The 23,052-nt window shown below is 34.7% G+C and overlaps 3 protein-coding genes across 4 annotated transcripts; all 3 read left to right on the top strand.

Annotated features, from left to right (window-relative positions):
* Positions 1 to 618: 618 nt before the first annotated feature.
* Positions 619 to 5,733, top strand: LOC121760143 (WD repeat-containing protein DWA2-like). Of its 2 annotated transcripts, none has more exons than XM_042155771.1 (14): positions 619 to 707; positions 790 to 873; positions 960 to 1,092; positions 1,634 to 1,745; positions 1,881 to 1,980; positions 2,435 to 2,562; positions 2,836 to 2,905; positions 3,854 to 3,942; positions 4,147 to 4,192; positions 4,457 to 4,530; positions 4,618 to 4,688; positions 4,770 to 4,828; positions 5,290 to 5,344; positions 5,444 to 5,733. In XM_042155771.1, the coding sequence occupies exons 1-13, from the start codon at positions 663 to 665 to the stop codon at positions 5,326 to 5,328; spliced, it is 1,050 nt and encodes a 349-aa protein (XP_042011705.1). In that variant the 5' UTR covers positions 619 to 662; the 3' UTR covers positions 5,329 to 5,344; positions 5,444 to 5,733. The 2 variants fall into 2 exon arrangements, with proteins under 2 accessions (XP_042011705.1, XP_042011699.1); XM_042155765.1 differs by having other exon boundaries at positions 5,290 to 5,351.
* Positions 5,734 to 7,679: 1,946 nt separating this feature from the next.
* Positions 7,680 to 13,203, top strand: LOC121785474. The gene is made up of 11 exons (XM_042183922.1): positions 7,680 to 8,196; positions 8,953 to 9,044; positions 9,267 to 9,460; positions 11,013 to 11,052; positions 11,179 to 11,260; positions 11,363 to 11,440; positions 11,511 to 11,636; positions 11,912 to 12,033; positions 12,414 to 12,453; positions 12,624 to 12,698; positions 12,787 to 13,203. Exons 1-11 carry the CDS (start codon positions 7,967 to 7,969, stop codon positions 12,947 to 12,949), a joined length of 1,242 nt encoding a protein of 413 aa, XP_042039856.1. The 5' UTR covers positions 7,680 to 7,966; the 3' UTR covers positions 12,950 to 13,203.
* A 5,211-nt stretch (positions 13,204 to 18,414) lies between these two features.
* Positions 18,415 to 21,933, top strand: LOC121785464. The gene is made up of 2 exons (XM_042183911.1): positions 18,415 to 19,128; positions 21,003 to 21,933. The coding sequence occupies exons 1-2, from the start codon at positions 18,643 to 18,645 to the stop codon at positions 21,777 to 21,779; spliced, it is 1,263 nt and encodes a 420-aa protein (XP_042039845.1). The 5' UTR covers positions 18,415 to 18,642; the 3' UTR covers positions 21,780 to 21,933.
* The last annotated feature ends 1,119 nt before the right edge of the window (positions 21,934 to 23,052 follow it).

The following is a 23,052-nucleotide window of genomic DNA, read 5'->3' as shown; positions in this document are numbered from 1 at the left end:
AGAATTTATTATCAAAATGGATTGACAGAGGAAATAGAAAAGGAGGCAAACTAAAGAACCTATTCAAAAAAGTTGGAAACTTCACTCTGTTAAAGTGTTAATGATAATTTATTTTCTTTTGCCCATTAATTAGACACAATTTCTGGGTTAGTAAACAATTGGTTTGGGCTGTTTACTTGTCAAAGAAACATGAAGCTGGATCATACAAATTAGAAAATCAGCTCCAAAATTCATGAATTTTAGATAATTCTCACTTATCCCATGTTGAATCGTGCAATATACTATTGTTCATATTTTCAATCAAACTATAAATTCTTTGCTGTTATATCAAATACAATTTCATAAAAGTATTTTTCCATGAGATAAGTAAAAATAAATTTGAACTTTATGAATTTTTTTGGTTAAGTTTTAAAATTGTGGAATAAACTGGAATTTGATCAAACTTAATGAATAATAATGATTATACCAGAAGTTTACCTTGGAAAATAAAAATGTGGAAGGCCTGATATTCGGCCTATTAGAGCCCATGACAGTTATACTAATAGTGGGCCTGGTGTTCGGCCCATTATGACGTGGTCGAATTTCATTACAATCGAACACTTAGAACCGATTAAAAAGCTGAGATATTATTTGGGAAGTAAATTTCGAATCAATCGCGGAAAATGCAAGGTGGATCAACCGGAATCGGCTACGGTCTCAAATACCAGGTCAATTTTGTTTGATATTTTCTCAAACTCGTAAACTCTGTGATGATGAAAATCGAATCTGAATGGAATTTGATTGCACCAGGCGAGATGCATTTCAGATGTGAAAGCGGATACAGATCATACCAGCTTCCTCACCGGCACGCTCAGCCTCAAAGAAGAAAATGAGGTCGTTTTCGTTTCCAGCGGAGTAGTGATCTCTTGTTGTAGTTGCTATTGTCGTCGCTTGATCTTAATGCGATCCTGATTTTTCAGGTGCATTTGCTGAGGCTGTCCGACGGCGGTACTGAACTGATCTGCGAGGGTTTGTTCTCGCATCCGCATGAAATTTGGGATCTCGCTTCCTGTCCTTTCGATCAGCGGATTTTCTCCACTGTCTTCTGTTCTGGTAAATTTGCTATATGAGAAATGAATTATACTGAGAAGAATAGTTTGAGATAAACCGACTTAGTTTGTGGCGAAATATGAATCTTAGAACTCCGTTTGTCACTCACTAAGTCCTGGAAGTTGCTCGAGCTTGGCTTGATAAGATGGGATATGACTTATGATACAACTTGTAGTACATCACTAAGTGCATTTGTGCCGATTCAGTTGAATAATCTCTTTCATTTTATAAGCTATCTAAGAAGTAAGAATACATATTGATGATTGAATAGAATCCTATCCGACTAGCAGCCCTCGTTCTTTAGTTTGACTAAAATGATACGCACAAAGTTTTAGCCATTTTATTTGAGCTATTGGCTAATACTCAAATACTCCAGTAGACTTTGTCATTATGTTTTAGTAGTTGTAAATGGATTATAGAATATCTGTTTTTAAAAATTTTCTTTTTCAGTCTGAGACATTTTTTTTGCGGTTATATAATGCAACATTTTTGGTTTTATGCTACTGAAGTGTTATATATTGTCCTTTGTTATGTTGTTCTTAAGGGGAAACATATGGGGCAGCAGTATGGCAAATTCCTGAGTTGTATGGTCAACTGAGCTCTCCTCAACTGGAGAGTATTGCTTCTCTGGATGGGCACACTTCCAAGCTTAGATGGTGAGCTTGTTATAAATTATGGGTTTGAGTTAAGCACGAATGAAATTAATTTTCACCATGCAAGTAAAGTGCAACTATATAAAGATTTGTAAGCAATAGTAATATGCTTATATGCTAATTATACTGCATATGTAGTGTACTGTGGTGGCCTACAGGAAGACATGACAAGCTTGTCAGTATTGATGAGCATAATCTCTTTCTTTGGAGCTTGGATACCTCAAAGAAGACTGCTCAGGTATGGTTCACGTGCAGATTCCATGTGAAACTAATTGAGTATTGGATGCTACAGAATAGTTGTCTCATCAACTTGTTTTAATTTTCAGTACGTTTTTCTGTTTTATTGTGTTAAATAATGTTCTCTCGTCTTTTATACTATTCCAAACATGTATCACTAGATTGGAGCTCCATGATGGCATGATCTAGTTTTTGTTATTCTTTTTCCACTGTTAATATAGAGTTCAAATGGCATTATATAACAGGTTGTCTGGCTTTCTACTAATTTACATTCCACTTTGTATCTTATGTTCAACATTTGCAGAAATTTAGTTTATGAATAAAGGATTTTGACCCACGTAATGGCTTCACAGCTTCCAACTTCTTTAGCATATCCATTGTCTTTTCCATTCTTTTTATTGTTACGTGAATTAGTTCTTTAGCTAATTCTTATTCAGATCTTGTTTGTAATCTAGGTACAATCACAAGAATCAGCAGGCATGCGTCACTACTTAACAGGCGGAACATGGGATCCTCATGACTTTCGGATGGTTTCTTTAACATGTGATTCATCTGTCCAACTTTGGGATTTAAGGACAATGAAGTAAGTTTAAATCAAGTGTTTACGTACTGTAAATTAAAAAAACTACATAAAATCTGCTTTATCTTAATGCTTAGCATCGATTCTTTTAAATTTTTGTGTTGGACTTAGGCTACCACATCCTTCAAAATTTGGTCTGATATATTTAATATATTCGCAGTTTAATAAATGTTCTTTCCCTTCAATATACCCAAATGTTGGTGTGATGCTTCAGGTCTTTTAAATGAATGCATATTGCTAGACATGACAAACAGAAAATATTTTCTATGCTTGCAGGAAAACTGATTCAATTGACCGTGCACATGTACGTAATGTTGACTATGACATGAAAAAGAGGTACATGCTTGTAAGTATGCTGCAGACTTTCTTATTGTTTTACTTTCTTGATGTTCCACTATTTGTCTGTTAATGTGATTTTTCAAATTTTCTTATCTAAAAATTTAATCCTCTACATTATACCAGTCCTTTCTTCTTTTAATTGGGTTCAAAGTGTTAGTCTTTGATGAACGATGATGCTTCCATCAAATGATTTTGTTTGAATTGCCCAGTATACAACTGCTGAACCAGGCGTACTTTTTGTCACGCTCACAAATATAAGCATGCACCTGGCAATGAAGTTGTGTATGTAGAGAGTGAGAGCGTAATTCAGCAGTTAAAATGTCTTGAAATGAACTGCTTACAGACTTTTATATCTTCTTATTTTTATAGACTTATAGTGGTTTGTGAAACTTTTGAGATACAGGTATGATGATATGATCAATGATCAATAAACAACAGGGACTTACTGCCTACTTGTAGAAGTTGGTTAGAGAGGTCTGTTGGAATGTGCTAATCTAGATTCAGGACAAGCCATGCAATTAAAATCTGTGTAAAAAAATATAGTGACCTAGGTACTCTATTTTGGGTTGGGTGAAAGTCAATGTCATATAGTTGTTCAATAATTCTTTTGCTCCAGTTCCTTGGTACAAGAACATAAGCCCATGGATATCCAATAAGGCTTTGATGTAGCATTGTCAGTTGTATAACAAACTGAATTATTACCAACCTCTAAGAACATAAGTCCATTGATGTCCAATAGGGATTTTAAACATCATTTTAAAGATCACATTTTACACTTGATGTGGAATTTTCCAATAACAGCAGTTGCAGTGACAAACGCAGAAAAGTTTCCTGCAACCCTGGATAGTGTATACTATTATGTGTGTTTGGAGTGGCTCTTAGGAACCTAATCTACTACGAATATACCTACCCTTTTAATAATATGGGCTTATGATTGCTCGCTGACACTTCTCAGGTAACTGCTGAAGATGACTCAGGAATTCATATATGGGACCTTAGAAAGCTGAAATCTCCGGTTGCTGATCTTCCTGGGCATTCACACTGGTAACGCTTCTAACAGCATACTTGAGGCTAATCCTTGTCTGAATGTGTACCAAATCTGTTATTGTGCATTCTGTTTGTCTGCCTCTATTTTGTTTTCGATTTGCCAGCAGTTCCTTTTGTCTTGCATTTCAGTATAGTTGTTAGGTTATCTTAATATTTTGGGTTTTAATTATCTGATGAAAGTATGTTTGTTTATGTTGATAGGACATGGACTGTGAAATGTAATCCCACATATGAGGACCTGATTCTGGTACTTTTCTCGCTACCTGCATCTCCTCTCCTTGTGCTTGACCTCTGTGCTCTTAACTTGTTTTATCCTAAAAACAGAATTCTAACTCAAAAAAAGAAGAAAAAAAAACGAATGGCTGGAGTAACAACTGGAAAGAAACTTGACAAATTACTATTAGTACATCTCAATTTGTCTTGCATGATGCTTTTCAATGCATAATGTTCGGTACAAGTCAGAATGTTTGTAGTCATAGAAGTTTTTCTGATCATGCACAAGCTTTTGTAGAGTGCTGGAACTGACTCAGCTGTCAATTTATGGCTAGCCTCTCCTTCAATCCATGATGACTCAGTACAAGATAGGTCTGCAGTCCACTGTAGTTGCTATTTATAATTCTTTGATTGCAATTAGTGTTGCATATTGATTATATTAGTTCCTCCTTTTTCTAGTTCATTAACATCACAAAATCGGACTGAGCCGTTACTGAATTCGTACAACGACTATGAGGACAGTGTTTATGGTAATAGATGCGGCCTCTGATGCTCTTCAGCACTATTTCAGATAGATTCTGAAATTAATATAACTGCTTTACACCATTCAGGTCTTGCTTGGAGTTCTCGGGAACCATGGATATTTGCTTCATTATCGTACGATGGAAGGGTAAGTGCTCATCTTCTATGTCAAGGCTAGTCCATGGGTTTTACACTCTCCATCATGTTAATTGACCACTCTAAATTAGAAATTCTGGATTCGGGTGTTGCTGGTTGCTAGAACTATCTTGATATGACTTGAACCTTGTGAGTTGTGACACATAAAAATTTGTAATCATAAGCTTGCATTTGAGCTTTGAATTTACATAGGTACTTCGGAGCCAACTATTTCTGATGACTTAACACTTTTAAACCCAACAATGGTATTGAAGACCATACCAAAAGTTTTGCTAACTGTGTTTTTGAAGGGGTTATTAATATGTTAGTATTATAAATTCATCCAAATAATTATGCTTGATATGTTATCAAGGATTGAAATACAAGCTAGATTCACCAGGTGTCAATTGCCTTTACATTCTTCAGGATCTTGTTTTTTTGCTTGAGGTTTAATACTTCATTCTCTTTGTGCAGGTGGTTGTGGAATCAATAAAACATCACCTAACTAGATGAATAACTGATCGATGTAGTAAGTGGTAATCATAAACCCTACCGTTTCTCCTTGCTATTGCCCTTTATTATGGTTATTCATATATACACATGTTATATTTTTCTCTCTTGATCTTAGTTGCTGATGTGGCGTTTCATGAAGCTGTGCTGCAGTTCAGTTCAAGACTATATTGCATATTTTAGAATTGATCATTTTCGTCTGTGGTAAATTTACGATCCTCCCATTCAACAACTTTGACCATATCCGTCCAGCTTGTAAGATGGATTTCCATTCCACAAATCACTTCTTGTCCGATTCATCATTAATCAGCATATATGTTGTGCAGTAACGGGCTATTTGCTTTCTTATGCAAGTTGGATTGGCTGTTATTAAACCTCATGTTCTATGCATTCAATTTATGGTCTAAACGTATTTGTTTTTGTTTGATGTGAGAAAAGTTTTTTGATGGCTCATGAAATTCAGTGCTTTTGTGGCTTATTTGGAATCTGATGGTCATGGAAAGAGAGAGGCAGAATCTATGAAAAATAGTTGGTACTAGATTCTAAATGGATAAGTTATGATTTGTAAGTAAAGTGACATTAAGCTTATCCTTGTATACAGTCAGTTATTTGGTTTCCTAGTTCAACGGCACAAAAATCTTGTGGTAGTGAAGGTCCACCTGGAACTCTTTTTAGCCAAGAACGCCTCGTCACACAGATTCTCTCCCCTTATCCAAGTATATTTTGCTGACTCCTCACCTTTCCTGCTACTGACACGTGGATCGCAATATCTATTGCTTATATTCAGGATCTTCCTAAATCAAGAGATCTATCATCTATCCACATAGCAAAATCTTATTCTAATGTTTCATCTGACCCACAAAGTATAGCACAATTATTAGGATGGTGGTGAAACATAATTTAAAAAAAGAAAATTCTTATACAAGGCATACTGAGTCTTTTACTGGTTGCTTATTTGCGAATGTGATGGAAATACCCAAGGGATATAAATGCAACTTCTCTATATGGAGTATAACTAATGTCTGTGTTTTCTTGCATTAGATTTCTATATATTGCTTACCAACGAAATTGAGTATAACTATTATAAAGAATCTGTATAGTCAACATGCTCAATCTGTACGTATCGAATTTGTATAAAACATACGTCCAAAATGCCGAAATCAGAAAATGATTTAAGAATAACTTGAAATTTGCACAATAAAATTTAGCCATCGAATGTCGTTTAAGGGGCAAAATCATCATTTTATTAATTGAGTTTGTACTATATACTGATTACAATGTTTTATAATATTGATTCATTTTATTATATTATTTTTATAGATTTTTATTTATGATAAAACATTAGAATCGAAAAATGTTCTTTGAATTACTTGAAATTCGTATAGTGCTTGTGAAACGGATCAGGGAGCAAATTGATGACAAAATTGAGTCATATTGCTAATTGTAATGAGAAAAAAAATAAAATTCACAAACAATGCTATCCTCGTATATCTTTTTGGAGGCCACAATCGATAAACCTTCCGTCCACAAACACAAGTCCATGTTTGACAGGACAAGACTTTTAAAAAATGTAGTAGAAATTGGATTAAAATGTTAGTGGAAAGTGAATCATACTTTTATATACTAGTGTATTATAATGAAATGCGAATGAAATAAAGTTAATGGAATGTGATGTCCACCAAAAGTAGTAAAAAAAACAAATAAGACATTTATTTATGGACATACGAAAATGACAAAATGAGACATTTATTGAAGGACTGGGGGAGTACACTTTACCGAAATTAGACTTAATGAGAATATTGAAAAAAATATGAAAAATTCGTTATTATTTATTAGTGCCAATTTTTAAAGTTCCGAAACATCAAAACTCATACTCAACTTGTCCCATAAATATAAATTATTTTTACTATTTTAATTCCTCCCAGAGACTCTTTTATTTTTGGTAAGTTGTTTTCTTACTAACAACATAACACTATTTTTTATGTAAAATATTTCAAATTTTCAGTCACTTCTTCTTATCTCACTTCACTTTATTTTTTAGTTTTTCTTATCTCACTTTATTAATTGTGTGGTATATCCATGTCATCCTAAAATGTTGTATTTTATGAGATAATAGTATTTATTTTGGGCAAGTAGTATGTCATAAAATTTTACAAAAAGAGAAGTGTTGTGGGGAGGGAGTGTGAATTCCAGGTAGCATCATCATTCATCCTACAAAAGATAACGACTGTAAATAGTACACGTGGCAGAATGAAAATGGCATATGGATTGAGAATGAGGAAGGGGTGGGGCCCGCTCACACACCATGGGGCCATCTCTTCTTCTGAGGGTTTAAACTTTAAAGCCTCCCCACCACCACCGGGATTTGCAGCACCACCAATTATCATCGCCACCGATTTTTTACCCCTAACCTATAAAACTGTATGCATACAATGTGATCACTCAATAATCAATATCCTCTGTTTTTCTCTCTCCTAAACTCCTTCACACTCGAAATTATTGTTAATTATTGTTAATTGCTAAGTACTAGTAAAACCAGAGGTTTTTTTTTGGTTAGGGTTTTTAAATCTCATTACACTCGATCGACTGCCAGCATTTCCTCTCATAATGATGGCATTGATGTGAGACGATTGAGTAGGAAATGGCGGCAGCGAGAGGGTTTACCACGCCGCCGTTCGGTGTGATGCGGAGAGCCGATGTTGAGGCTCTGAGCTGGAAAAATGGACTGACTTTGGATGTTCGCCGGAAGAAGCGGCGGCTGTTCTCCATCAAGTGCTGCTGCTCCGGTCGGAATAATGACAAGTGTCTCGACCCCAATACGAGACCGCATTATCGAGCCCGGGCGCCTGCTATGCCCTTTACATCTTCTAAGTAAGTCTCCTTTTTCTTCTTCTCTTTTCTTGTAATCAATTGATTGCAGCTGCTACGTCTTTGATTTTCAGTTCAAATAGTGAGGCGATTTTTGGTTCGAGTGAGTACCTTTCATTTCGGCAGAAAGCTAGGAAGGATATTTTACTAGATAGCCTTTTTGAGTTACTATTTGATGTCCCTGTTCTGTTTGAGACCAATATTAGTTCTTGTTAATGTGCAAGTGGTTTTTGGGTATTTTTAAATTATAATTAATCAGATTAAAGAAGTTTGAAACTTTGATCGGAAGCCAATAGATTAATCTGTTTCATCTGGTCCAGCCAACAAACAAAAGTGATAGCTAATTAGAAAATCTTTGAATTTTAAGCTTGTTTTGTAAATGGAGATTGCAAGCTTTTCTTTCTTGGGGCGATGAGCCCCGGAATACTCTGGCTGAGTTTTAAAAAGGTTTTGCATCATGCTGTAAAAATGGAGAAAACGAATGTGTGACAGTAACACCTTGATATGATCGTATGAGTAGTTTATATATTACATACAAAAAAATGACAGCAATTAGCTGATGTGGCAGGCTGTTTAGGGAGAGTGAGAAATTGAATCACATTAGGCCTGTATTCTTGTTGCAACTGAGTTTCTGCAGGATTGAGGTTTTCTGAAATGCAACTACTTTCTCGAACAAGGAAAGAGGAAACTCATATCACTAGATTATATATAATTTGTATCAATTTATTCTGCGAATTGGAATCTACTTTGCTATTGCAGATTCAAATTTGTTTCCAAACAATATAAGTTCTTCTCCCGCTGCACCCCAAGAAATTCAGGTCCTCAGTTTCGAGATTCTCCACCTAAAAGAGGTGATGCATAATTAGTTTCAGTTCTAGCTAATCTCATTGTTTAGATAATAGTATCACATTCTTGAACTTTTTGATTAGGTTGTTGTCTTATTTTTTTTTCTTTAGTCCAAATTCATCAATAGGTGAACAGGCTTATAAAAAAGTGCTAGTCTGTAGCTATTATATATAAACGCTCAAGTTCTTAGGCATTTCTTAAAAATTTGAAACCCCTTTTCTCTTTAGATACTGGTATTGCCAACGAGAAAGATTGGGGCATCAATTTGCTAAATGATAGTGCCAACGAAACTGGCACTAATGAAGATGGCAGTACCTGGTACCGTGAAAGTGGGGAAGATCTTGGAGATAATGGTTACAGATGTAGATGGAGTAGAATGGGTGGACAGAGTGCTGACACCACTTCTGAATGGAAAGAAACGGTATGCACATATGTTCGTTTTCCTTCCTTTTTTGTCATATTGTATTATGACAACCATCTGATGGTAGAGAAGTTCTATTTGATTTAACCCACAAAAGAACAAGTGTCCACCGTTGCTTTATGCTAGGATTTTCTTTTACCATTCATCTGATGACATGGAGAAAAGATTGTATATTGATTTGTGAGAGTGATGTTTGTTTTATTTTGTTTTGTGTTCTCTTTTTCCATTTTTCAAACTAGGGATGGTTCTTGTATTCAAATCCCACACTAAGAGTACTATGCTTGTTAATAAGGATGTGTATGTATTTCAAATTAGGTATAGCATAATTTGTTTGTGGATGGAAAGTTTGGGCATTTTAGTGTGTTTTTAATATTTTGGTCAGCTGGAAGATGCTTACATACTAAGCCCTTCGAGAATTTGAAGGTCAAAATTATAGTCAGTTGTGTAATTGATGTTTGGACAACAAAATTAGTAGTGGTCTGACATCATATTTGAAGGAAGTGTTCATTTAAATTTTCTTGATGTGAACCTTCAAGTGATCGAATCAACTATTGGAAACTGAGACTGTCCTTACAGGGTGTAATTCTCTATTAATCAGCCATAAAGATATATGCATTACAATCTCAAGACACGTTTTTTGACTGAATAGCATTTAAATTGAGACTGTCCTTCAAGTGATCGAATCAACTATCGGAAACTGAGACTGTCCTTACAGGGTGTAATTCTCTATTAATCAGCCATAAAGATATATGCATTACAATCTCAAGACACGTTTTTTGACTGAATAGCATTTAAATTGAGACTGTCCTTCAAGTGATCGAATCAACTATCGGAAACTGAGACTGTCCTTACAGGGTGTAATTCTCTATTAATCAGCCATAAAGATATATGCATTACCATCTCAAGATGCGTTTTTTGACTGAATAGCATTTAAATTGTGTTGCTATGAGATATGGGTGTATAGTACTCCCTCCGTCCCACAAAGATTGTCTCACTTTGACAGGGCACAGGTTTTAAGAAATGTAATGAAAAGTGAGTTGAAAAAAATGTGGGTCCTACTTTTATATATTAGTTTATAATAAAATGTGAGTAGGAATGAGTTAGTGGAATATGGGGTCCACTACCAAATATGGTAAAAAGTGAAATGGGTCAAATTTTGTGGGACGTACGGAAATGGAAAAATGAGACAATCTTTGTGGGACGGAGGGAGTATATGGGTGTTTAGGGTTTTGAATGTTAGTTCTTGTATTTATTTTTATTTTAAGATTATTCATTCTTGTTTGAGGTGAGGTGCTTCTTTGACTGGTTACTTTTTATGCGATGGGGAAGGGGATTACAAACTGTTGCCTCTATCTAGACTCCTAGAGAAATGTTATATTGCATACAAGCTTTGGATAGGGTGATAGACACGACACAGCTAAAGACTTGAGAGTTTTTAACTAAATCGTTAAGGTTTGTATGCGTAGTAGTTGTAATTACTATGTTTCATAATCTTAAATAAGTATCATCCCAGGTGGATGCATTTAATTGGATTTGTTTATCTCCTTGACAGTGGTGGGAGAAAAGTGATTGGACTGGATACAAAGAACTAGGTACTCTGGCTCAATTGTGCTTTTCAACATGTGATCTCATTCCTCTTATAGATACTTATTAGCATTAATTTTCATGATGGTGTTAATTCCCCAATTGCTCAGTTGTAAGCTTTCTTTGAATGTTAGGCGTTGAGAAGTCTGGAAGGAATGCAGAAGGGGACTCATGGTGGGAAACATGGAGAGAAGTTCTACACCAAGATGAATGGAGGTATCGGTTTATGTTTAGCATTATCATTATCTTGCAAACTCTTATGTTGCTTAAAAACTGTGGAGTAGTTGTTCCCGACCTCAAATTTACTTTAAATTGCAGTAATCTAGCTAGGATAGAAAGAAGTGCACAAAAACAAGCAAAGTCGGGTACAGAAAAGGCCGGGTGGTACGAAAATTGGTATGACTTGTCGAAACATTTGACAACTACCTAGAATTTTAGGTATATAAATAAATTAACTGTTATGCAGGTGGGAAAAATATGATGCCAAAGGGTGGACTGAGAAAGGGGCACATAAATATGGTAGACTGAATGAACAATCTTGGTGGGAGAAGTGGGGAGAACATTATGACGGAAGAGGTTCAATTTTGAAATGGTATTCGTCTTTCTTCTCTTCTTGATTTAGTATTTTCCATTGGTTCATCACAATCTTGATGCTGATTACTATGTATTGGTTTTCTTGCTCTATACATGTTGAAGTTTGTTTCGACAGAAAGAAATTTCATTCTAGTTTTTCATTTGACACCAATACTATTAGTTGGTATGGTTTAAATTTTATAAAAAAGGTCAGAAACTAAACATCAATACTAAAATAATTTATTGCACTCACGAATTCTCGATCCTTATTATCTTATAAACATCTCTTTCTAGGACTGATAAGTGGGCTGAGACAGAAATTGGAACAAAATGGGGAGATAAGTGGGAAGAAAAGTTTTTTGCTGGTATTGGATCGCGTCTAGGCGAGACTTGGCATGTATCTCCCACTAGTGATAGTAAGTTGTTAATATGTTTTTGTGCAATATGATGAGTTCCTCATAACCATTGCCAAGTAATAGTCACACTTTCTCACATATGGTTACCCTCATTTATATGAATTATGGTTAATAAGTCTACTTGTATAACAAACAATAATCCATTAAATCCTAAGTCTTTATATAACATATTTATGTTCTACTTAGAAATATTGGATATATCAATCGAATAAATCAGTTACTCATGGTTCTGAGTCTGAATCAACTGCATTTTGGTTGATTGAAACAGTGAAAATTAATTTCCATTTATGAGTAGATATTATCCAATTTGTGTTTATTTGACATTTTTAGCTTGCACAGTTTTTCTGTTAACTTGGAATTTCTTTCTCATCAAACAATAGGATGGTCAAGAACATGGGGAGAAGAGCACTTTGGAAATGGGTACGTGACACACATTTCACATTTTATAGCTCACCACCTCTCGTTGATCTGATATGCTTCACTTGTGCATTCTGGTTTTGCAAATCTAGACTTCACTATTAATGGCTTAATATCACTAGAAAACGTTTTTTTCTCTATCGAAGGTTGATATGTTTTATATTGTATGGCAGGAAGGTGCACAAGTACGGCAAGAGTACGACTGGGGAGAGCTGGGATATTGTTGTAGATGAAGAAACATACTATGAGTAAGCTATATTTATTTGATGTATTGAGCTCAGTGTTCGTGTTTGTAAATCGACCTCAAACATCTGCATTGCTCGTCTGAAATTGAAGGGCCGACCCACATTACGGATGGGCTGACGTTGTTGGTGATTCCAATCAGCTACTATCCATACAGCCTCGAGAACGGCCTCCTGGAGTCTTTCCAACTCTCGACTTTGGCTCATCCCTGCCACCTCCCGCAGAGAATGGCGACACCTCCAGTGATCCAGAATGATGGTATGATTCATCTGTACTTGCCAGAGAGGTCGAGTAAAAGAGGAAGCAGCTGCTCCATTTATTCTTCATTTCATTCATTCTTTTAGCATTCAATGTAAGCACAACAATTTAGCCATCTGGTTGGACATTTTCAAATACTATGTGAAGGTGGATTTTATTGCAGTTGAACTAGTCTTATGGTTGTTGCGGGCTAAATACGGGTCTTACTATCTACTAAAACTATTTTATTCAACTTACTAGTATTTTTCTCCACCCTCGTTCTTAATTAATTCTTTATTCAAAATTTATGTTTTCAAACTCTATTTTTAGGGGAAAGATGGAAATGGATTATATTTTCTTTCATTACCTAATTGTGCTGAAAAGTGCATCCTCTCAAAATAAATGTTGTGTTGACAAGTGCATGTCTACTCTAGACGATATGAATCATGTCAACTTTGTTACGCAAGGTGAACATAATACTAATAAATTAACATTAACTGAAAATAAGTAAACTATAAGATAGCTATCGCATGCAATTCAGAGTGACTTATTGATGGGATGATTATATATGCATTAGCATTACCATATTAAAAATATAATCATGATAATATGACCTTAAATTGTGTTATTTCATGCAACTGATAGTGACTTATTGAATAAGGGATAATATATGCATTGACGATATTATCTATACATATATAAAAGTTGAGTTTTGGTCTTGGTTTTTTTTTTTTTTTTTTTTTTTTTTTTTTTTTTAACACACACACACACATCGGACACACACACACCAACACACACACACATCGGAGTTCGAGATATATTGGCAAGCGAACCAGCCTTTTCCAGCCCCTCGTGGTCCCACGAACTAGCCTCTCCCTTCTCCTCGTGGTCCCTCGAACTAGCCTCGTCCTGTCCCTCGTGGTCCCACGAACTAGCTGCTGCACCACCCTCAGACGGGTCCAGGCCAAGCACCGGCCTCTCCCTTTCCCTCGTGGTCCCACGAACTAGCTGCTGCACCACCCTCAGACGGGGTCTCGTGAGAGTAAGCGGACCACCCTCAGGCGGGTCCAGGCCTGAAAGTAGACCACCCTCAGGCTGGTCCAGGCCCGTATGCTTGCAAAGTCTCAAGGCAACAAGCCTTGGGCCCACAGAGAAATTAATCCCAAGTTGGGCCATCCAGGATTCGAACTCAGGACCTCCTGGATGGCGCCATATCCTTGCCTCCCTTCCCAACCAGTTGAGCTAGAAGGCTTGGATTGAGTTTTGGTCTTGGTTTAGAATAGAATATTTATGAACTTTTGGATGTGAATTTAAATATTAATAAGTTTTGGACTAATTTGAGTATTTTCTTAATATTGTACCTGCCAATTACTCATAATTGTATTAATGATAATTCAATTAAAAGTTTGACTGTTGCAATCAATCTATACATATATAAAAGTTGAGTTTTGGCCTTGGTTTAGAATATTTATGAACTTTTGGATGTGAATTTAAATATTAATAAGTTTTGGACTAATTTAAGTATTTTCTTAATATTGTACATGCCAATTACTCATAATTGTATTAATGATAATTCAATTAAAAGTTTGACTGTTGCAAGCAATAGCATCCTCATACGTTTAAGCGGTTTAACCATATTAATGTGGAAATCATAATATTTATGTTGATGGGTGCATAAAAATTTATATATAGAAAGAATCGTTTCAATTCCTTTGACAATGGAAAATGGATTCCTTCCTTTTAGCATCCATTTAAAATTTTGACAATTTAATATAAATTTCTTAACAATAATGACATGCGTTGTCTAATAAAATTAATAAATTAGAAGATTTGTAACTGCTATATTATTATGAATTGTAGTATTAATAATAATTCAATATCAATTTCTGGCTGCACCATGCTATAGCTTCATTACATATTTTGTCTATAAATATGTTTGTTGCTAGCTTATTATTCATTTCTCTATTACTTTCTTCCGTTGGATCATTGAATTCTTTGAAGGAAAAAAATTTGTTTTCAATAGGTTTTTGCTCTTCACTAATGCCCAATAGTAGTATATTTATATTCATCTATTTTACACAAATTTTTTGTGTGATTGTTATGTTACTAATATTGTGATCTTCCTAGAAGAAGAAAAATTCATCCTCCTCAATGATCTACGTACGGTCTAGCATAACTTCATCAATCATCAAATTTCGAGGCGTTTGTGTTTTTGAAATGACCAAACCTGGAGATAGATCAAATGTAAAATTGAAAGGGAAGATGAGTAGTGTTGGTGGTGTGAGTTTGTGTTTGTGTTTCTCATAGCCGTCGGTGAATTTTCTGGCAATTATGACGGAGGCGTTGGATTCTTCTTTAGGGTTTTTTTGGGGCAAGAATGGATGGTTGATTTAGTTTATTTGTATTGTATCATATTAATGTATTGATTTAATTATTGTATGTTTTTAGTAGGTTTATAACTTATGGTGGTTCATATTATATATGTGGAAAACAGATTTTAACCTAATTGAATTTATTGAAATTTTCATTTTCTTTCTAATCTATAATTTCTTGATTAAAAGAGTTTATTAATAGTACTTTATTGTTAATTGATTTTCAATTAATGAAATTCTTAAATGGTAGTAATTGGATTTAGCTTAGAAAGTCTAATCTACAACCACATACTAATATAGTACTATTAATTACCACTTTCAATAATATTGATGTCAATGGGTAAATTTACGTCCTGATTGAAAGATTTAGATCATTCCTTATTCAAATATTGGATGAATAATAAAATATATATTATGCGAATTGTTTTTTTTCAATCAGCATAATGTATTAAAGTGGGATTGACTTTTCTAACTTATAATCACGAATTATTGATGAAAAGTGAGATTGCCTTTTTTCGTTGGGCATTAAAGTGTAATTCATGAGTTGTATTTTTAATTTTCAACATTATTAATAATAATCAATAATAGAATCACTTATGGAAAACTATTTTGAATTTTCAATATTACCAAAAATAATTAATAACATGATCAGTTATAGGATTGTATGGTACGTAATAAAATTGAATTGAGATTAATAATATGGATTGCTTAATAAAATTAATGAGTATGTTATGTGAAAATGCTTTTTATTTTTGTCATTACTTGATTCACAATAATTAAATAAATTTTTAAATATTTTGTTTAATTTTAACTAATTAATTAAAATTGATTCAAAAAGTATTATAATATGTTGTAATTTAATTTAATTTATAGTTTTAATCATATCATAAATACTGAAAAATGAAAAGAGTAATTATTTGTAGTACAATTGGTGGAAAGTTGTAAAATAAAATTTAGCAGTTGCGATTTTTATTTTTATTCAATGCGGCAGTTTCCAAAATAGAGAGTTACTATTATTTTCTAAAACATGAATGACATACATTTAATGAGGAAATTCAAAGGACATGCGTATATTAGTATAATTGTTTAAAGTTGTATAGAGATCAAACAGTATTATAGTCAAAATATATCGGTGTATGTATTTGCATTATTTAAATGTCAAATTGATTGAGTTTTATGTTTTTTTAAAATTCTTATACATTTTCTTTAGAAGTGATAGTAAATTTATTTAAAAGATTTCTTCAGTTACAATATTATTAGTATTTGATTAAAATGACAAGCCAAAAGCTGAAAATCCCCAATTTAGTAGCATATGAAATGTACACATAATTCACACAGATTTTTTTTTACATTTTAACGGCATCTCGACCTTCTCAATTCCAACCGTTCTCTTTCATAATTTCCAAAATAAATAATTACACAAGTTATGTAACTGAAGAAATCTTTTAAATAAATTTACTATCACTAAAAACCTTTTCATTTTAATGCTTGGATGAATGCAAGCAAGTTTTTTTTTGTTTACCGTTCACATAGCCCTATTGTAAAGCACTTTCTTGATATGATCATATAAGCAGATTTACAGACAAGATTCAGGTAAAAAACCTCCACTATCAGTAAGGATTATCAAGTAGGCCGACCCAATGTAAGATATCAAATACAGATCTAAAACCCCCCCAAATAGAATAAGTGATTAACAAAGTACAATTGAATTGGAACAGAGGGAGAATTGTATTGATATTTGGCTCATTTGTTGGTCATGATGAGTATATTTTGAATAAGTGGTCAACAAAGTAAAATTGAACTGGGGCGGAGGGAGAATTTTATTGATATTTGACTCATTTGTTGGTCATGATGAGTATATTTTAAAGTTAAGGGTTTATGATTTAGGTTTCAAGGTTTGAGTTTTTAGTGTATAGGGTCACTATATTGCAATGAAATGAAGCTCGACTAGGAAGTGTCTCACCAGTGCAATCGTAAATTATTGCAACGTAAACTTGCTCATTCAGTTATAACTCAACGGTTAATTCATATTTTCACAGAATTAAAATGCTTTTTAATTTTAAGTCTGATATTTAAATGTCAAGACAGTTTATTAAAATGTCAACATAAATATGTGTTGAAATTTTAATGTGATCGTGTTGATATTTTTAAGAAAAGTTAGCATTTAAACGCACTCTTGTGGCCATGTGAGGTTAATGTAATTGAAACAGTATAATCCAAAGGAAGATGATGTCGAATATTCTTTTGTTTATCATTTCACAAATTTTATTTCGCATAACGAAATAAATATGAAGAAATTAAAATGACCCGTGCAAGGCACGGGCGTGATACTAGTTATTAATAATAGTGATGTTGAATTTGAGAAACTATTTCATTTCGAAAAGGTGAGAGAGAGCTGGGTCATGCCAGGCTGAGTTGATTCAGGCTGAAGTGAAGGATTTCTTTTACAATGATAAGGAAAGTCGGAAAATTAAAAAATGCAATTAAACAAAGTTCTGTAACAGCCTGCAATGCCTAGTGAATAATTATACATATAACAAAGACAAATCTGCCAATTATCAAATTAAATTAATATCAGATCCACGTGCTTCTCATTTAACAACTCACAAGACATAAATTCTTCTCCATTAATTCCCAGAATAATTACTCTATTATTTTCTCATCAAAATGAAATATATTATGCATATAATAATTCTTTATTCCATGCAGTTCGACTTGACAGAGTTTATTCACACTATTTTGCCCCAATTAGGTAAACAATTATAAATGTTTGCCATTCTATAATAAAATATCAATGTATTTTGCCAAAAAAAGAAATAAAGCAAGTAGCTATAAATCTTAATTTCCTGAAATACATATATTTTCTGAGCAACAATCAATTATGATATGCTAAAATATAGTATATCGATTATTTTTCGAATTGATTAAAATTGAGTCAACAGGTTGAAAACATTTGAAATAATTAAATTTGCTGATCATATATAAATAAATAATTTAATAAATAATTTAATAGTAGTTGAAATTTATTGAAGAATAAACCTCGATTTACATAAAATCACGCAATCCCTCTGCTTTTCCGGACCCATCACGTTTCTCTCTTCATCATTATAAAACCCGTATTCCAAACCTGAAAGCTTAATAAACATCATCAATTCAAATCTCCCAACCAACCAATTCCTCTCGCACTCTTCACATCCAAATCCTTCCAAAATTCAAACTTGTTTCTAACTCTATTTGCCGGAGTTGCAGTTTCTCCATCCAAAGCTCTCTTTCTCTCTCTCATGGGAAGAACAAACAAAGCGACAAAAGTTGAGAGATAAAGCACTCCTTTTCCGTTCAAATGAAAAGTCCGGCAAAGAGCCTCACGCAGCTCCCGAAGCGGGCCTTGGATCTCGACTGGCGCCTCGTGCTCCTCCTCATCTCATCCGTCACCTTTTTCACCTACATTTCCATCTCCTCCTCCTCCGCCGCCGCCATCCCCATCTCCCTCCCTAAAGCCGCCTCTTTCAAATCCATACTCCACCCCCCCAATCACCGCCCTAACCCGACCCGGCAGCTCAACGGCTCCAGAATTGCGGTTTGTTTGGTGGGCGGGGCGCGGCGCTTCGAGCTCACCGGCCCCTCCATCGTCGAGAGGATCCTTCGCGTTTACGAGAATTCGGATCTCTTCCTCCACTGCCCGCTCGATTCGAACGCCTACAAGCTGCAGTTGCTCAGCGACGCGCCTAGAATTGCCAGCGTGAGGATATTCAAGCCCCAGCCGGTTCCCGAGACCGAATCGCAGCTCCGAGTGCTCACGCCTAGCAACTCGCCCAACGGTATACAGGTATAAAAATGCTAACTCGCTTGATTAACGCACAGCGTAATTTGCGATGCACGACTAATCTGTTATTAATTGTTTCTTAAAAAGTGATTTTATGTTTAATTTCGATAATCGATCTCGATTCACAGTTTCTGGTTGCGCTTTCAATTGTGTTATTGGTTGGGGGAGAACGGGTGTTTGAATTGATTGGTTTATTTGTTGTATCTGTCGCCGAAATTTGGGAGTAAGGGCAGAAAAGCTTATGATGTTGGCTATGATTTTACTTCCTCGTGTCTATATTTTGTTTGATTTTGGCTCTTTTTTGTCTTCATCCATTTGCAGTTTTTAGCTCTAAGAAAAGTAGTAGGCCTTGATAATTTGGTCATGTTTGTGGTGCCATTCTTGAAAATTCTTTGCTGGTTCAATTTCTGCAGCAATATTTGAAATTGTGAATGAATCAATTACTTGATGGAAATTTGTTTGACTTCATTCTTGAAACTTGACTAGTATAAATCTGAATAATCATGTCTTTTAATTGACTAGTTTGCTGGTCTTCCCCTAAATAATTGGAACCACACACTCTTTGAAGGCATTCATCGTTGTCTACTTGGTATTCCACCTGATTATAGATGATGTTTGTGGTGGGAAGTCGGCTGCGGTGTTTGATTTTGGAATGTAATTGCAGAGTGTTAACCTGGTGTCTTAGGTCGTTGTGTATATTGAAGCTGTGCATATTCTCGGCATATAATGAGCTTTAGTTTCTCTATTGAGTTTGAAGTATGAAAGTTGTGAGCTAACTACTAACAAAACATGCTTCCGGCACCCAAATTCTGTTGGAAAGAAAATGGGATTGCAGAACATGAGGATGTGACACATGTTGAACAGTTGAAGTACAGACCTTTAAGCAGTTTTTATATGACTCACCTACAGTCAGCTTCTATAGTCTTGAACTAGAAACACGACATCAAGATGAATGAGGTTTGTTTTATTAATCAGGTTGCAGGCAGATGTTTCGTGTAGCAAAGCTTGTGAATTTGGATGTCGTCTGACTTCAAGTCAAAATCTTTTGCTTTGTGCTAGTGAAGAAATTATGCCTCATATGGTTATATTTGTTTCTTGACTAATACATTACTGGTCTTGGGATAAACTGAAAACCATCTTTGGACTTTCAATACTTGTGTTTATTTATTTCTATTTGAATTACAACCTGATTTTTTGGGTGGCTAGAGAAACTTAGGAACTGACATGTGTTGGGTTTGAGTTGTTATAATACATTCACTGTTGAGGCCCGAGCGCTTAGCCGAAATCACCCCACTCTACTAGTAAGCCGTTGCAACGAGTTTTGGTCTTATTTTAGGTTAGAATAAGTCTTTAATATCACTGGTTATCACCAATTAATGGAGTAGTCCCTTGCTACCAAATATAGACTATAGTCTAGAATAAGTGGGCTCTAATTAATTTTGGATAGTGATTGTTCTTCCACATTAAGTATAAAACTCAATTAGATGCAAATTTGGTTGCAGCTGGGACAACTCTATAATTTGCCTACTTTATCTATAGAGTGAAAATGTGAATAATGAAAGTAGGTGAGATAGGTTGTTGGCTTGTTAAGTTCATGTTTTTAGGTGTGTGATGTGAACTCCTTTATCTTAATTGTTGCTAATATTCTATAATCTGCATGATTCTAGAAATATTTTCCCCATCAAGTATAATCTGCCAAACAAGGCATATATTTGGATTGTTAAAATAATGTCCTAAATTGTGGATTATTAATTGAAATATAATCAATATATATGCCATACGTTTCATATTTAATTATAAAATACAATGATATAGTGTGATGTAAATCATGGTAAAATGGTCATTTGATCTCACCACCCCTTATATTCTTCTTGCAGGGCTTGTTGCAATATTTCCATCTGGTAGAAGGGTGTTTACCTATGATCAAAGCTCATCAAGAAAAGAACAACTTCACCTACGATTGGATTATCCGAACCCGGGTAGATGGGTACTGGTCTGACCCGTTAGGGCCGGAGAACTTCATCCCAGGCAAGTATGTTGTACCCCCCGGTTCATCCTACGGTGGCCTCAATGACCGTTTTGGCGTAGGTGACTACAACAGTTCGGTTGTAGCACTTTCACGACTCTCCTTGATATCTCAGCTCGACTCAGCTGGTCTGACCCAACTCAACTCGGAGACTGCCTTCAAGGCCCAACTCTCAACCCAGAATGTCCGATACACCACTAAACGCCTCCCGTTTTGTGTGGTATCGGATCGCCAGTACCCCTATCCTGTTGGCCGCAACGGAGTGCCTGTGGCGGCCTTGTCAAGCCGAGGCCCACTTAGCGGTGCGAAATGCAGGCCCTGCAAGCCCGTGTGCAGCGGGACTTGCGTCGGGCCGATGATGAGCGGGCTTTATAGATCATGGAGCTGGACTGAGTGGGCTAATAACACACTTGAGCTATGTGATGCACATGGTGAGTGGGAAGAAGGGTGGGAGACTGTTTTTGATAATTCAGCTGGAAAAAAGCTTGCTTTGGCTAGGAAGAGAATATGGGCTTTGAATATGGATAAGTGTGTTGATGGATTTGAGAAATTCAAGAAGCGAGCGGCCCATTGGGTTGGGCCGAGCGATGCTGAAATTTGCGGGCTGGGCTTGAAAAAGCCTGCTTAAATTAGTAAAGAATGTTTGTGCAAAGGATTTTTTTTGTAGGATAGGGAATACATATCTATATACCTCATGATATATTATAAAATTTACTATATTACTCCATGTTTGTATAACCAAAATAATAAGAATGAGATATCTGAGATCTTCTCTCCTCTAACGTTGCAGCATTGGTGGGTATTACAAAAATGGATTGATTTTATGTTATACGAAACGTACTTGCATTTACATTTATAATTTGCTTATTTGAGAAACAATTTACCACATTGAAGATAATTATATCCAAGAAAATGTTGTCACAATATCGTCACAGTCACAGTCACCGGAACGTTGTAAGATAGCCTTGTCGAACACAACCATGATGATCCAACTAAGACAACCGTACTAACATTAGAAACTAGTAAGCGAATCATGTCAAATACGGAGTATTAAAATTTGCGAGTCCATCTCTATTTTTATTTGAAAAAGTAAAAGTATATTTCACTTTGTTTAGTACTTCATTTAGCTAGACATAGTTTATTATTTTTAAAAGAATTAAAAATAGCATTTCCCATTATCCGTTATAATGTAATTATTCGAATATGTACCTCCAAATCTATATTGACTTGGGTGGCTTTTGCTTCCACCTAAAGAGCAGGAGACAAGAAAAACGTGATATATATATATATATATATATATATATATATATATATATATATATATATATATATATATATATATATATATATATAGGGTCCTGTTAGGTTGAGATTTTTTAGCTTAATTGAGAATTGAGATGCATTCAGCCACTCATTTTGAAATGTCAACTGCAAGTAGATTATGTCAACTAAGGGGTATTATCGTCATTTCATTTCAATAGCCAAAATATCAAATGTCAACAACTCGTATTAAAATGTCAACAACTAAAAAAAATGTAATTTTTTTTATTTTTTAAATTTTTTTATAAAATTTTTAAATTTTTTTAAATTTTTTTAATTATTTTTTTAATTATTTTTAATTTTCGCGCGATGTCAACTAGTGAGACATTATGTCAACTACGATGTGTAGCCTGCACATCAAATGTCAATAGCCCTGCACATCAAATGTCAATAGCCTGCACATCAAATGTCAACAGCTTATAGTTGACATTATATATGTGTAGTTGACATGAATTGTATATGTAGTTGACATTATATATGTGTAGTTGACATGAATTGTATATGTAGTTGACATTATATGTGTGTAGTTGACATGAATTGTATATGTAGTTGACAAAAAAAATAAAAATAAAAAAATGAAA

The sequence above is a fragment of the Salvia splendens genome, chromosome 2, assembly GCF_004379255.2.
Source record: "Salvia splendens isolate huo1 chromosome 2, SspV2, whole genome shotgun sequence".
Classification (NCBI taxonomy): domain Eukaryota; kingdom Viridiplantae; phylum Streptophyta; class Magnoliopsida; order Lamiales; family Lamiaceae; genus Salvia; species Salvia splendens.
The sequence above is the reverse complement of the archived record's forward strand: the minus strand, read 5'-3'. Positions and strand labels throughout refer to the sequence as shown.